The 14,928-nt window shown below is 50.0% G+C and overlaps 2 protein-coding genes across 22 annotated transcripts in view; one reads left to right on the top strand and one right to left on the bottom strand.

Annotated features, from left to right (window-relative positions):
- LOC116103207 (GTPase HRas) overlaps positions 1 to 14,928 on the bottom strand; it is a 25,373-nt gene continuing 10,445 nt past the window's right edge. For 6 of the 12 annotated variants that reach the window (XM_031388796.1, XM_031388795.1, XM_031388799.1 and 3 more), the window contains 6 exons: positions 3,182 to 3,197; positions 1,841 to 1,992; positions 1,482 to 1,660; positions 1,171 to 1,330; positions 412 to 537; positions 1 to 265 (listed from right to left, as the gene is read on the bottom strand). In XM_031388796.1, coding sequence (XP_031244656.1) covers positions 418 to 537; positions 1,171 to 1,330; positions 1,482 to 1,660; positions 1,841 to 1,992; positions 3,182 to 3,197 — 627 coding nt within the window. In that variant the 3' untranslated portion in view covers positions 1 to 265; positions 412 to 417. Of the gene's footprint in view, positions 538 to 986; positions 1,068 to 1,170; positions 1,331 to 1,481; positions 1,661 to 1,840; positions 1,993 to 2,111; positions 2,207 to 2,842; positions 2,996 to 3,181; positions 3,247 to 14,928 lie in introns of those variants that run through there. The other 6 variants (XM_031388805.1, XM_031388804.1, XR_004123431.1 and 3 more) reach the window with 6 other exon arrangements.
- Lrrc56 (leucine rich repeat containing 56) overlaps positions 3,098 to 14,928 on the top strand; it is a 17,073-nt gene continuing 5,242 nt past the window's right edge. For 2 of the 10 annotated variants that reach the window (XM_031388807.1, XM_031388816.1), the window contains exons 1-5: positions 3,098 to 3,613; positions 4,921 to 4,995; positions 6,095 to 6,282; positions 7,401 to 7,488; positions 8,951 to 9,011. In XM_031388807.1, coding sequence (XP_031244667.1) covers positions 6,106 to 6,282; positions 7,401 to 7,488; positions 8,951 to 9,011 — 326 coding nt within the window. In that variant the 5' untranslated portion in view covers positions 3,098 to 3,613; positions 4,921 to 4,995; positions 6,095 to 6,105. The other 8 variants (XM_031388813.1, XM_031388808.1, XM_031388810.1 and 5 more) reach the window with 8 other exon arrangements.

Below are 14,928 nucleotides of genomic sequence, written 5' to 3' on the forward strand. Positions count from 1 at the left end.
TCAAGACCATCAAATAATTTACTGTGATTCAATGTGTGCCCTCATAGGCGCCCGGAGGGAACTGAGAGGGGTGGAGGACTTGGGTGCCAGTGGCAACAGGGACAGTTCATGACAGTCTGTTCAAATTGTCCATGCGAAGGTCTTGGTCACATCTGTCCACCATCCCTGGACTGGCCTGGCTCCAGCATCGTTTCCTTCCTTCCCTTCTCTTTCCTTCCTTCCGTCAGCACCACCTCCCTGCATCCGGCACCTCCACGTCCTGAGCCTGTGCCGGGACGGGCGCAAAGGACATGACTGACTGCAGGCAGGGGGATTGGCAGAATTGGGGGAGCAGGGACATCAGAGTGGATACGAAGTTCATCGGGCTAGCTGAGGTCACTGCCCCAGATGTCTTGCTGGTCCCTGCCTCACCTGGTGTCAGGACAGCACACACTTGCAGCTCATGCAGCCAGGGCCACTCTCATCAGGCGGGTTCAGTTTCCGCAGTTTATGCTGCCGAATTTCACGTACTAGCGTGTAGAAGGCATCCTCCACACCCTGGGGACAGAGGGACTAGATCAGAGAGGACTCTGAGGAGAAAAGGGGCGCTGCTGTCTGGGTAAGAGACTCCTTGCCTGGATCAGTTAATACCCCAACACTGAAAGCTCCCTTCCTCAGCTGCAAAACCAACACAAGTAGGGAGCTGGGTTCTGGCCATCTAAAAGGCACAGGCCAGTCTCCTGAGTATCGCTGAAAGTCAGAGCCACTCAATTCAGAACTCTCCCAGACCCCCAGTACGTCTCAAGTTGAACCACCTAACAACACTGAAGGGCACTGGGGACAAGAAAAACTAGGCCCCTGGGTCACCGCTCCGGCCTGGCTCAGGGCAGCTCTCTCCATGGACCCCATCCTGCCCTGGAGCTATGTGAACCCAGAACTACAGGGCGTAAGCTCAAACAGACCCTGGCCCTTGCCTCCCTCACAGCCCTGCGGTCTGGGAGACTTACAGCATGAGGGCCGCTGGGTCACATGGGTCCCGGGGGGTCCCAGAGGGTCCCGGAGCTGGAGCCAGAGCCAGAGCGGCTGCCCTGTGTTGAGGGAGAGGGGCGATGAGCTCTGCTCCCTGGCTGGGGTGGGGGTCGGGGTGCGCGGTGAATCCTTGACTAGCTGTGGAAAGGGGAACAAGCTCACCTGCCGGGTCTTGGCTGATGTTTCAATGTAGGGGATGCCATAGCTGCGAGCAAGGTCCTGGGCCTGCCGAGACTCAACAGTGCGAGCGGCCAGGTCACACTTGTTGCCCACCAGCACCATTGGCACATCATCTGAATCTTTCACCCGCTTGATCTGCTCCCTGGGGGGGGATGGGGTGTATATGAGCCAGCTAGCAGGCTGCAGGCATGACTGTGTCCAGGACATTCAAAAGAAGACATAAAGCCTCAGTGTGCACAGAAAACCCTCCTCACATATGCCATGGGCTCATGGGCTAGCCATAGGTGGCTCACCTGTACTGGTGGATGTCTTCAAAGGATTTGGTGTTGTTGATGGCAAATACACAGAGGAAGCCCTCCCCTGTGCGCATGTACTGGTCCCGCATGGCACTATACTCTTCTTGACCTGCTGTGTCTAAGATGTCCAGTAGACATGTCTCCCCATCAATGACCACCTGTTTCCGGTAGGAGTCCTGCAAAAGAACACAGCTTAGGGGTCCCACCTCTCCTCAGACAGAGAATCCACAGAACCAGCCTACCCTCGCACCTCTCATACCCCAATGGACCAGGTAGGAATCATACCCATAGTACCTACAAAATCTGGTTGTTTGGGCCTGTCCCAACTCTGACCCATGACCACTGCCAGAGCTCACCTCTATAGTGGGATCATACTCGTCCACAAAGTGGTTCTGGATCAGCTGGATGGTCAGGGCACTCTTTCCCACGCCTCCAGCGCCCACCACCACAAGCTTGTATTCTGTCATTGCTTCTACAGGGGCTGCCAATCCAGGAGCTCCTGCCCCACCTGTAAATGAGAAGCACACTTAGCCAGGTCCTGGCCACTTGAGACTGCTAATAGATGCCTGACCCAAGGGCCCTCTCCAGCATTGAACAGGAAGGCCAGCTAGTGGCCCAGTCGATCACCTGTGGCACCTCCAACTCGAAAAGGGAGGAATCCCCCCCCACCTCCTCAAACAGCACTTAATGGCTGTGTGAGGAAGCAGGGAGAGGCCCCCAAGGCAGGGCTGACAGCTGAGAGCTTCTCCCAACCACGCACCCAAATTAGAAGTCGCTAGGTAGGCAGAAACCCTCAACTGGAGGCGCCTGAGGTCTGAGGCCACCCCCCAAAAAACAGGTCCTGCCACGGCGGCCTCAGCGTGCCCAGGCAGGCCAATACCAGCCTACAACCGGCTCTGGCCCGCCGGCATGTGGGTGCAACCTACAACTATTTACTGAGCACCTACTGCATGCCAGGCGCGGTCCCGGCAGCGGGGGGAGGGTAGCTAGAGAAGGACCCTGCCCTCCACTAAGACAAACCTTCCACAAGGGGCCAGGGAGCTTCCTCAGAGGGGGAAAAAACCGGCTGAGGGTGTGGGAAGCAGGTGACTGCAGGAACGCGAGGGGTAGCTGGGAGCAGAAGGCCCTGCTTGGGGCCCAACGCGGGTGTCCTTGTGGCCCCGAGGCCCGAGCGTGATGGCCGCGGGGCGCAGAGTCTCCGGAGGCCCGGGCGGTGCCTCGCTGGGAGGACGGCCACAGGCAGAGCGAGCCCGGCCGCAGAGGCGGGCAAGCTGGACGCTAGGCACGCTGCCGGGCCGAAAGGAGCAAGGAAGCACCGATCACCTGCGCCCCGCGCCCCACCCCGTGCCCTCACTCACCGCTTGCTGGCGCGACTGCCCCCGGGGCCGGGGCCGGGGCAGGGCGGGGGCGCGGACGGGCGCCGGCTGGGCCCGCGCATGAGCTCCGTCCGCGGCGGGTGCGGCTCGGGCTGCGGGCGCCGGGAGCGGACGGCGGGGACTTGGCCGAGACCGCGCTCGCCCCGCCCCGCCCCGCCCCGCGCCCGTCCGTCAACTCGAGGCGGCCAGTGATTGGTCGAATGCCTCCCCACCGCGACCTGTTGTGGTTGGCTGAGCAACCCATCCCTCAGAAGCCGCAGCTACGCGGGGCTTCCTGGAGCAACCGGGAGGGCTGTGTCGGAATTTGGGTGCTGCACTCACCAGTGATGTCTAGTTCCTAGGTGCAGAAGAGAGAGACGGAGACGGTGCTTACGAGCCTGGGATTCCTGCGGAGAGAAACTGGTGCACGCTCGGGTTGCGTCGAGGGCCTACCACAGAGCCTCCACCCTGCAGCCTCACCAAAGGCCCAAAGGCCCACGAGCGGAAAAGTCATTCCGATCGGGTCTTGGCGTCGGGGACTGTCTGCGCCGCGGACGCGGAAAAACAGAGGAAGACAGAGTTCGCCGGAACCCCTAGCTGCCTGTTCTCGTAGGCCGAGGTGGAGCGAAGGCTCCATTCTGGGGCAGCGTCGGCCCATCACACCACGCTCCTCGTGCTTTGGAGAAGACCTCCTACCTCCCTCAAACTCGAGGTCCCAACACTGCAGAAGCTCACACTGCGTCCACTTGAAGAACCACCCCGAAAGTCAGAAAAGTTGGTATTGGGGCGAAATGAAGTGTTCCACTCAAGTGGAAGCAAGTAGGGTACATCTGTGTCAGACGCAAATGACATGTTTTCAACACTTTTTGAAATTTCAAAGAAACGAGTAAGCACGTCCTCAGAAAACCCACAGGGCTTTTACTCAAGTGGTGCAGACCTGGGGTTGCACGCTCACCCCGGTCGCGGCCCGGGGTGCGAGCTCGGCTTGTTCTATTCATCTAGCAGGCAGATAACTGAGAGCTGGCCAGAAGCCTCTCACAGGCGGCTCTCTGAACCACTGTGAGTGTCTTCACTGCGTTCAGCCGTCCGGCTTGTCTCTTTTACTCTAGGGAGCAGTTCCACCGGATCTGCCGCGTGTCCCGGCAACCGTTGCTAGGGGGCGGGGCTCATCTTGCCGCAGCCCCGGATGCCCGCGGCTCACGAATATTTGGGTATTCAAATGAGCCCCGCCCCCGTTGCCATGGCTCCAGGTCCGCAACCCCCACCGCGGTGATAAAAAATAAAAAAAGCCCTCACTTGAGAGAGCGACCGCCGCGGTGGAGGGGCCTAGGGCTGCGCCCCAAGTCTTGGGCACCCTGGCCCACCCCTCAGGTGAGAGCCTGGCACCGCCTCTCTATGTCCTTTGTGCTAGAGGGAAGCCGGGCCAAGGAGTGCAGCCCACTTCTTGTGGGACAAGGCGTACAGGACAGAGTAAGCAATAAATCATGAAGTGCAGTGGAAGGGGATCACTCTTACTAGAGAAATGTATCTTGGAAAGACAGGAAGTTCAGGAGTTAAGGGTCGGCCAAACCAGGGTGGAGGCCATGGAGGATGACCAAGAAGAAAGGATACTTAATGGTCGGAACAGAGTTCTTACTCTAGCCGATGTCTCTTGAGTATAAGAGCTCTTGAGTATAATATCTGGAGCCAAACACAGACCTCTGTATCTTTAAGGAGAAACAGTTTATGATCTTCCTACTAGAGGTGTAGAGGCACCTGAAAAAAACTCTAAAAGTATGGGAAGGAGTGCAGGAGAGGCGGGCTCACAGAAGATGACTGGCAAGAACATTCCCAGGATCCCCTTTAGGAGTAGAAGTAGGATTGAATCATGTCTTTATTTGCATTGGGTGACCTAGAGGGACCCTGGCTGAATCCTCACTGTTATGAGCTTCATCCTCCATTAGAATGGTCACAGGGAAATCAGGACCTAACAGCCCCCCATTCTTGTACCTGCTTGCTTCTGGGTGCTGTGGCCTTGGCTAGCTCGGGTGTCATGGAGCACAGTGACCTAACCAGGAAGCTAATCTAATTCTCTTTTACAGGTGTTACATGTAGACACATGTGGCCCCCTTGCCCGGATGTTTGACCTACAGCAGGAGCTGGCTGGCTACCTTCAGGTACTTAGTCAGAGGACTGTGTGGTTGGAGGTAATGTCTGCTATCTTGATCCTAAACCTAGACTCAAGAGACCATTAATGAAGGCAGATCCACAGCCATGGTCAGTAACAGCTTATTGCTGGTCACGACAGGCATCCTGTTCAGTATCCCTAGACTTACAGCCTTTTTAAAAAATCTTTATCTTGTAAGCTTCTCTCTCTCTCCTCTCTCTCTCTCTCTCTCTCTCTCTCTCTCTCTCTCTCTCTCTCTCTCTGTGTGTGTGTGTCTGTGTGTGTCTGTGTGTGTCTGTGTGTGTTTGTGTAGCACAGAGCACAAGTGCCCTCAGAGGCCAGAAAAGGGCATCTGAACCCTTGGTTACAGGCATTTGTGAGCCACCCAACATGGATGGAATCAAACCCAGGTCCTCTGTAAAAGGAACAAGTGTTCTTAACCACCAAGCTAGCTTTCCAGCCCCAACTCACAGCCTTTGTGAAGCCTCAGAGAGCAAAGCTTGGAGCCAGTACTCATTGTGGGAAACAAATATAGAACCAGGGGCCAAGGAGATAGCTCAGACAGCAAATGGATTGCTTTATAACTATGAAGACCTGAGCTTGATCCCCAGAATTATCATATAAAATACCAGGCATGGTAGTGTGAGCTTATAATCCCAGCACTGTGGAGACAAAGCTTAGCCTACTTGGTGAGTCCCAGGCCAGTGAGAAACCTCATCTCAAAAGTAGAAGATGCCACCCAAGGAATGGCACCCAAAGTTGTTCTCTGGCTTCCACATACACACACACACACACACACACACACACACACACACAAATTGTAAAATGGATACATACATCTTTTTTAAAAAATACTGAAACAAAGGGATGGTATCAGCCAAACAAACAAACAAACAAAAAACCAAAACATTGAGCTGAAACTAATGCCAGGGATATGTACTGTCCAGTTATCTAGACCATTGACATTACCCGGGGCCCTCAGGCCAGGCCAAATCAGGCTGGGAAATGGAAAGCTGATGGAAGATCAGAGTTGATCTAGTGGCTTTATGGGTCATTGCTGTTAACTAGAACCTTGTAAAGGAGACTTGGCCCTCTGCTTCTCTTAACAGGTTGGACGTGGATGGACCCAGCCTGGGATGGATCCCAGGGATCTCGACCAGGCACAGCTAGTATCCGGGTACGGGAGCTGAGCTGGCAGGGCCTAAACAACCCCCACCCACAAAACAAGAGACTGGGCAGTCATGGGGATATCCATAGGGAGCGGCGGGTGGAGGAGCACCTATCCCCTGCTCGACTGGTAAGTGATTGGGGCCTGAGGCTCCACCATGGGTCTGCATGAAGTGACATCTTGGTACCCCTTCTACTGATATCTAGCTTTCCCTCCACTAGGTACCCCCTGCCTTTCTACCTTTAGGGTCCCTGCCAGCAACCCCAAGTGACAGACACAAGCATCCCCAGGCATCGAGATTACAGATGGCACTGTTGGGCCAGGATTCCATAACTATTGGCTGATGCCTGTGCTCAAGCCAACAAGAAGTCCTTTACTCAAGAGTTAATATTGCAACAGGGAGGACAAAAAGATGGCATAGTGGGATGCAGGGAGGGCAGCTGGTCATGGTCCACGGCCCCTACCAAGGCTAGAGTTCCTTTGTCTCCTCTCAACCTGCCTGAGGCAGGGTCTGACCTTGGTACACTGACTATATTGGCAGCAGGTAAAGACTTTCCTCCAAATCCAGTGTGAGAGCCCATTGTTTCACCTCATCCCTGAGTCCTAAGATTTTGTAGAGTCCACCTGGGTGACTCTGATGCTTTCAGTACTTAAGAGTTTGCAACTTACTCATAGTTGGCCACCATGAAGGAGAAAAGCTTGATGGATGGTATTATCCAAGACCTCCTCAGAATAACTGGTTAGCCTGCTAGGCCAGAAACTGCATGTGCTCCCCAAGGTATCCACTGGTTACATAGCAGGTATGGCTGAGGGTCCTAAGAGACCATGGCAACATTTCATACACAAGAATGTCTTGTCTAGTCCATCTACAAGAACAGACAGACCAGTAGGGCCCCCATGCCTTCACTTCCAGCATGAGTGTTTTTGTATGTCCTCTGGTCCAGGTATGCTGTGACCAGATGCTGCTCAGCAGGCCTCTGGGCTCCAACTACATTTTTGGGTCTGTTCTGAAGGTCTCATCTAGAGACTGGCACCCCAAGTGCAGGCCCTTCCCTGGCAGTACTCCTTCCCTGATAGTCAAAGAGTTACAGTCTCTGCTCACGTCATGCCCACCATCTAAACTCTTATGGAAAGCCCAACCTGGAGGAGTCAGGGGAGCACCTCCACCTGCTCCAGTAGGCACCTTTACAGAGTCCTCAGCCAAGAGCATGGAGAGAACCTGGAGTGACACCTGATGATTTCTGCAGCAGGCCCTGGCCCAGGTAGATGACCTCCAACTGGTGAGGGTGCTGGAGATGTGTGTGGACACCCGTAAGAACAGCCTGGGGAACTTCGGTGAGAGCCGCCGGTCACACCCCCGTGACTGTCACAGCTAGACCTTTCAATGAGCCAATTGTATTTCCTGGTTGTAAATGAAAAGCTAGCCAACACCTTGGGCAGCATGTCTCTTTCCTTAAGACTGGACCTAAGAACTAAGATCCATACTCAGCTTAGAAGTTTTAGCCCACGGTCTATATTCTTAAATGACTTTTCAGAGGGACCACACCAAACACCAGTACCAGTATGGCAAAATAGCAAAGATACTATGTTCCCATGCAAAGTACTCCAGAGCTTATTTGGAAATGATTTGGAATTTATAGATACAGTGTACAAATGTTATATCAATCCCTCATGTACCCTTTCCCTAGAATCTCCTTCTCTAATTACCACAGAGATCTTAGCATTCTCTCTCTTCCTCATGGCTTTGTTCAAGCACAAGTAAGTGCACACACACACACACACACACACACAGAGAGAGAGAGAGAGAGAGAGAGAGAGAGAGAGAGAATGGGAGGAAGAGAGAGAGAGTGGGAGGGAGAGAGAGAAAGAAAGAGAGATCCCTGAAAACCATGTTTTTTTTAAATCCATTTGAGAAGATATGGTTCATTAATGCTTTCTCCTACAGAGAGCATTATCTTAAGTACTCTCAGTATAAAGATCCAAGTCTGAAAAGAATACTGATAGAGTGCTCTTATCTATGTCACAGACCTTGTTCAAATTTCACCAAAACCGTCCCAACAGGAAAGATTCTTGCTGTTCAGGATGCTTGTGCATTTTGTTTGCTTTTCTCTGATTACAAGTAAAGTTAAACACTCCCCATCCTGGATAGCTTGGTTTTCAGTTTTGCATGTAAGTGTTTCACAGCTCTGTGTAGGATCTCTGTGCCCCTGTGAGATCAAGGGACACCTGCTCGTCCTTGGGGATTTATAGGCTACCCTACACCCCTCCTTTCATCTTTCAGAGATTCTGTCTCAGAGGGTCAGGGTCTCACCTTAAGAAGCTTTGAAAATGGAAGCCTTCTGCAGCTTTAGGCTGTGCAGGACGCGGGCAGGGCATTCCTGAGACTTGTTATCTAATTTGCTGCATAGTGAAAGATCTGTCTCAGGGTTGGGGTGAGGGTACTTCAGGCCCTGGGAGTCAATGAGGGGAGATGCTCAGGATTCACCTCACCCATGCCAGCCTGGCTCCACTTCAAGCCAAGTCCTTGTCAGTGTGTGTACCTTCTGTACCAATTTACCTGTGCTAGCCTATACATAGGTGAAAGGGCATGCAGTCCTACATGGAGAGGGAGAGATGATTCAGAATACCTTCAGAAGACTCACAGATTCAGTCCTACTATGAGCCAGAAGAGGCCATGGGCCTGTGAACAGCCCCTCAGATGTTGATGCCTCTTGGGAGTTTGGGGAGCAGAAGACACTGCAAAGAGATGGGCAGGGTTGCTGGGGCCAGGCCAACCTCTTCTTCCTGTGGTCCACAGGATTGCACCTTCCTAACCTGATCCAGCTGAAGCTGAACCACAGCTACCTGGGCTCCCTCAGGTGAGAGCCTGGTCTAGGGCAAGCAAGGGCTGGGGCCTGGAACTCAGCTATGGCAGGCTGCCTCTATTCTCAACTCTGTTCTACCCTGTTGACCCTTGGAGGGTCAAATGGTTTTAGAGACATTACCCAGGTGTGGGCTCTGTGGAAGGGGAAGAAGGGAGACTCTGGGGTAAGACCCTTTATGGGTGGGTCCCAGTATCCCGCCTTCCAAGAATGTTGGTGCCCCTGGCTCCTATTTCTAGCACCCTACCATGAGGCAAGTACCTCTTTATCACCCTCATAGGGAGACACCTGTCACTTGTGAGTGATAGGAAAACCAAAGCTGGGGTCTTGTTCAAGGTGGTCATTCTAGGTCCTGTGGCTAGTGGGCCAAGTGTGTTCCCTGACCTTCAGAAAAGTGAGGGACAGACAGCCTCAAACCAGTCTAGACTTAGAGCTTCCCAAGCTCCCTTACCTCATTGCAACCCAGGCATTAACTATACCCTAAGGGCCAGGAGATGGAGGGAAGTGGCTGATATCCCTAAGGAAGAAGAGAAGGTAGGAGCTGCCTCCAAGCTGACCCTCCACTTGAGGTTAGGCCCAGCAGAACATATATCTCCTGAACAGGGACTGAAATATTAAGAAAGTTTAGTGTTCTCAGAGTTCTCAAGAACTAGCTTAAAACATTGCATTCAAAGTGCCAAAGTGCTAGGTCATCTTGTGGTTCTGTCTCTCTGGACTAGAAAGAACAAAGCCAAGAGTACCAACAGATTAGTAGTTTGAACAAATGTGTTTGTGAAGATGCTACTGGCCCAAGCCTAGAAGTGTAAGGAGGGAAATTCCAGTCAAAACTCTAGAAAGAGGCTGGGATGTAGCTTGGTTGGTAGAGTGCTTGTCATTCATACATGAGCTCCTGGATTCAGTCCACAGCAGTGTAGACACCACACACACACACACACACACACACACACACACACACACACACCCTGCTTTGGCTCTCTCCTCTCCATTTTCTCTCAAGTTTCTAACTATCTGAATTGGACTCCAAGTGTAGTTTGTTTCCAGTTGATCTCCTTACATTGCTGTTTAACAAATAAAGCATTAAACAAAATTCAACAAAACAATGAAGATGTGTAAATGCAGGCAAAGATAAGAAAGCTGATGCTTCTGCCTCTTGGCCACATGGTGCTGGAGCTGAGCAGCCCTTTCTAGAGAAGACACGAGGCCTGGGCTTGCATGGTATGCTAGCAAGTGGCTCTTCCTCCAGATTAACAGAGATGTTTTCTAGGCCTGTGTGAACAAATTATCTCAAACAATAATAAAGGTCTATAGAAAGAATGCACCTAAAATAAAATGAAGGCCACCAGGAATGGTGACAAACACCTTTTATTCCAGTACTCAGGAAGCTGAGGCAGTATCATTTCTGTAAGCTCAAGGCCAACCCAGGTCTTCAAAGTGAGTTCCAGGCCACCCAGGGCTACACAGTGAGACCCTGACTCTAAAAAAACAAATGAATGATGGAAACCATGACACAGAAGCAAAAGTGGTACACAACTAAGAAATAATAAAGCTGAGTGTAGTGGTGCAGGCCTGTAATCTCACACTATCAAGTTGAAGATTAGCTTCAGCTCCATAGATAGTGAGTTCAAGGCCAACCTGGAACACATGTGACCCTGCCTCAAAACAACAAAGAAAAAACATAACAAAATAATTCTAAAGGAAATATAGTCTGATTGCAAACGTTTTGAAAATACCCTCAGCAATTTGATCACAACAAAGAAAAGCATAGTACGATTTTAGCTTTCTTTCAGTTATCCAATCCTGCACCTAAGCTGACTGGTGTTTACGTTTACCAACCTGTAATGATTGAAAACGAACAGATATTTGTAACAGGAAACTGATTGAATAACAGCATCCCCTAAGGTACTATTTTAACTTAGATGACTGCAAAGATGAGTATTAAATATTAAAATCTCAGGTACTATTATAAGGGCTAGGAAATAATTTAAATGTGGTGGCTGTCATCTCACTTGAAGCTGAGATAATTTAGCCTCTGAAAATAACTGCCGCATGCATGCAAATGTTCTAAATACATGGGCTGGAACTGACACAGAATGACTTCATGCCGTCAGAGCTTAGACAAGCATCTCTTGCTCAGTGCCACTGTGCGTGAAACCCCACTTACACTCTGATGCTCCACAGATAATTTGTTAAAATAAATTTGGATGGTCAGGCAGTGGTGGTGCATGCCTTTAATCCCAGCACCTATGAGGCAGAGACAGGCAGGTCAATAAGTTTGAGGCCAGCCTGGTCTACAGAGATAATTTTAGGATAGCCAAGATTGTACAGAGAAACTCTTGTCTCAAAATACCAACCAAACAAAACAAAACAAAATTGCACCCTTTTTATATGCCTTTATTGCTTATCATTCTCTCCCTGCAGAGAGATGCTAGTGCTCAATTCCTGTACCATGTGCTAATTTGGGGATGGATTCTCTTTTCTTATTAATTCCTAGGAATTATCTTTTATATTCTGGTGCAAAGTTGTCTGCAAAGCATTGTCATTTCCAGTGAACTCCAATTTCGTCTATCATTTGTGAGAATCATGTGCATATGCAAAGAACTCTGGACCATTAGTTGGTCTCCTCTTCCCTCAGTACTGGGTTATCTATGTCTTCAGTGTGTGGTCTGCACTACACTTTCCTCTGCTGTCCTTACTCCAGACTTGACAATGTATTCACATACATTAAAGAAAGAAAGAAAGGAAGGAAGGAAGGAAGGAAGGAAGAGAAAAGAAGAAAAAAAAGATATATTTATTTTATGTATGTGAATACACTGTTTTGTTTTAAAAGATTTATTTATTTATTTAATGTGTGAGTACACTGTAGCTGTACAGATGGCCACTCGCTCTAGCCCTGCTCGCTCTGGCATAATTCACTGTAGCTGTCTTCAGAAGCAACCAGAAGAGGGCATCAGATCTCATTATGGGTGGTTGTGAGCCACCATGTGGTTGCTGGGATCCAAACTAAGGACCTCTGGAAGAGCAGTCAGTGCTCTTAGCTGCTGAGCCATCTCTCCAGCCCTAGCTCACCCTTCTCTTGATCTCATCCTTCCCTTGACTAAGCGCATCCTTCCCTTGACTAAGCTCATCCTTCCCTTTTGGCTTTGTTATAGTTTCTTCTCCTTGAACTGAGGGCTTGCCTCAGTTCTAATCCTCCAACTTTTGTCTTTTTTCAAACAGTCTCAACTAACCCAGGCTAACCTAAAACTCAATATATAGCCAAGGCTGGCCTCAAACTCTTTTTTATTATCTTATTTATTGTTATTTATTTATGGTTATGGTTATTTTGCCTGCATGTATGTCAGTACACCATATGCATGCCTGGTGCTCTCAGAGGCCAGATAAGGGTGTCAGATCCCCTGGAACTGGAGTTTTAGATAGTCATGAGCTACCATGTTGATGCTGGGAATTGAACTCTGGTCCACTAGAGGAACAGCCAGTGCTCTTAAGCACCAAGTCATCATCTCTCCAGCACCTGGCCTTGAATTCTTCATCTTCCTGTCTCTGCTTCTACATCTCAAGTACTGAGAATACAAGTGTGAGCCACAGTGCCTGGCTTGGTTGGTTTGTTTGTTTGTTTTGCCTTTTTGAGACAGGGTTTCTCTAGGTATCCTGACTGTCCTGGCATTCTTTCTCTCTGTAAATCAGCTATCCTTGAGAGACCCACCTATGTCTACCTCCAGAGTGCTGGGATTAAAGGCATGAGCCACCACATCCTGCTTGTTTTATTTAAAATAATGGGGGTGAGGGTCTCACTAGGTTGCCTAAGCTAGCCTTGAACTGAGGTCATGATGTTGCCTCCTTCAGCTTCCTGAACTGCATGCAATGCAGGTATACCACCATACTAAGCTATTTTAACTTTTTAAAATCTAGACTTTTCTTTGTGTCTGTTACAAGATCCTACAAATGGTATATGCTTTACTTTTTGCCATCAACTCTAAAAATTTTGCAGTTTTCCTATTATTACAAGGTATGGCAAAATCTAATTATTTCCTAATACTCCTCTACAACAAGAATTTATCTTTAGCTGGATATGTGGCCCACCAAAAGCAATGGAAGTTGCCTGACTCCTTGAAGCTCAGTCCTGTCATGGACTCTTTTTCTGAGCTTCAGGTTGCAAGAAGAAGTGGGTAAGCTCTGAAAAGGAATGGATGAAAACAATTACACTGCCTCAAACAAACTGAAGGCACCCCCTCAGGAAACCAATGTGAGCTACCAGACAGGCATGATAACACTAAAACTAACTCTCCGTGACAGAGTTTAAAAGATAGTGCAGCAGGTAGGAACACTTGCTGCTCTCCCACAGGACCTGAATTTGGTTCCCAGCAGTCATGTCAGGTAGCTAACAACCATCTTTAACGCCAGCCCTGGGTAGAGGTCTAACATTCTTCTGGCCTGCCAGGATATCTTCATACACAAGGCATACATTCAGATACACAGACACATAAGTAAAAATAAATCTTGTTTAAAGGCTTAGGAAGGACAAAGGAAGGACAGAACCAGTTCCAACAAGTTGTCTTCTAATCTCCAAGTGGATGTCAGGTGTCATATTATACAAGTAGACACACACACACAAATAGGACAGGGTTGGGGAGAAGGGAGAGAGAGAAAGAGTGTGGGGGTAGACAGAAAGACAGATAGCTGGTGTGGTGGTACACTCCTGTATTAAGAGAGAGACAGAGGGGCTGGAGAGATGGCTCAGTGGCTAAGAGCACCATCTGCTCTTCCAGAGGTCCTGAGTTCAATTCCCAGCAAACACATGGTAGTTCACAACCATCTGTTAATGAGATCTGATGCCCTCTTCTGGTGTGTCAGAATTCTATCCAAGGGAAAATTAAATAGTCATTCGATTGCTGGTGTGGTGGTACACAACTGGCTAATAGACTGAAACAGGAAAACTGCCTCAAGTTCCTGGCCAGCCTGGGCTACAGACTGAGAACATCTTGAAAGGAGCCAGGGACGGACAGTGGTGGTGGATGCCTTTAATCCCAGCACTTGGGAGGCAGAGGCAGGCGAATTTCTGAGTTTGAGGCCAGCCTGGTCTACAGAGTGAGTTCCAGGACAGCCAGGGCTAAACAAAGAAACCCTCTCTCACCCTCCCCCCAAAATAAGGGGGAAGAGGGGCCGGTGGGGGGGTCGGCTGGAGAGATGACTTAGTTAAAAGCACACACTGCTCTTCAGAGGACCTAGATTCAGTTCCAGTACCCACATCAAGTGGCTTGGCACCACCTGCTTCTCTAACCCCAAGGGATCTAATAGCCTCTTTTGCTTTCCATGAGCACCCACACAAATGTCTATACACACACACACACACACACACACACACACACACACACGAGAGAGAGAGAGAGAGAGAGAGAGAAAGAGACAGAGACAGAGACAGAGACAGACAGAGAGACAGAGACAGACAGAGAGACAGAGAGGTTGAGATAGGGGGAGAGGGAGAGGGAGAGAGGAAATGGTGATTTAAGGCAACTGATTTTGAAGGACAAAGACTAAAAGTAAATGTACAGCAACAGTGAAAACAAGCCCCAGATGGGCTACATGGTGGATGAGGGATGAGTCATTACCAAAAGGACTTAGGGCCATGAGAAACAGGTAGTTCATGAAGCCTCAGGTCAGGGGCAATTGTACTACCAGGCAAAGAGCAGTTCAGTGTTACAGGAAGAGCATTACAGCAAGAGAGAGCAAAGCCAGATCCTTAGACACAGAATCTGTGTACATTTCAGCCTCATGGGTATAGTAGGCCAGCGTGGGAGGGAAAGCCACAGGTAACAGGTAGAGCTGGGCCAAGGCAGCAACTTGAAGGTAGGTCCTCAGGGTCAGTCTGGTATGTCTCAGGCTGGCCCCCTGACCTTTCTAACAAGTTGTGGGTGCT

This window comes from Mastomys coucha, unplaced genomic scaffold (assembly GCF_008632895.1).
Source record: "Mastomys coucha isolate ucsf_1 unplaced genomic scaffold, UCSF_Mcou_1 pScaffold21, whole genome shotgun sequence".
Classification (NCBI taxonomy): Eukaryota; Metazoa; Chordata; class Mammalia; order Rodentia; family Muridae; genus Mastomys; species Mastomys coucha.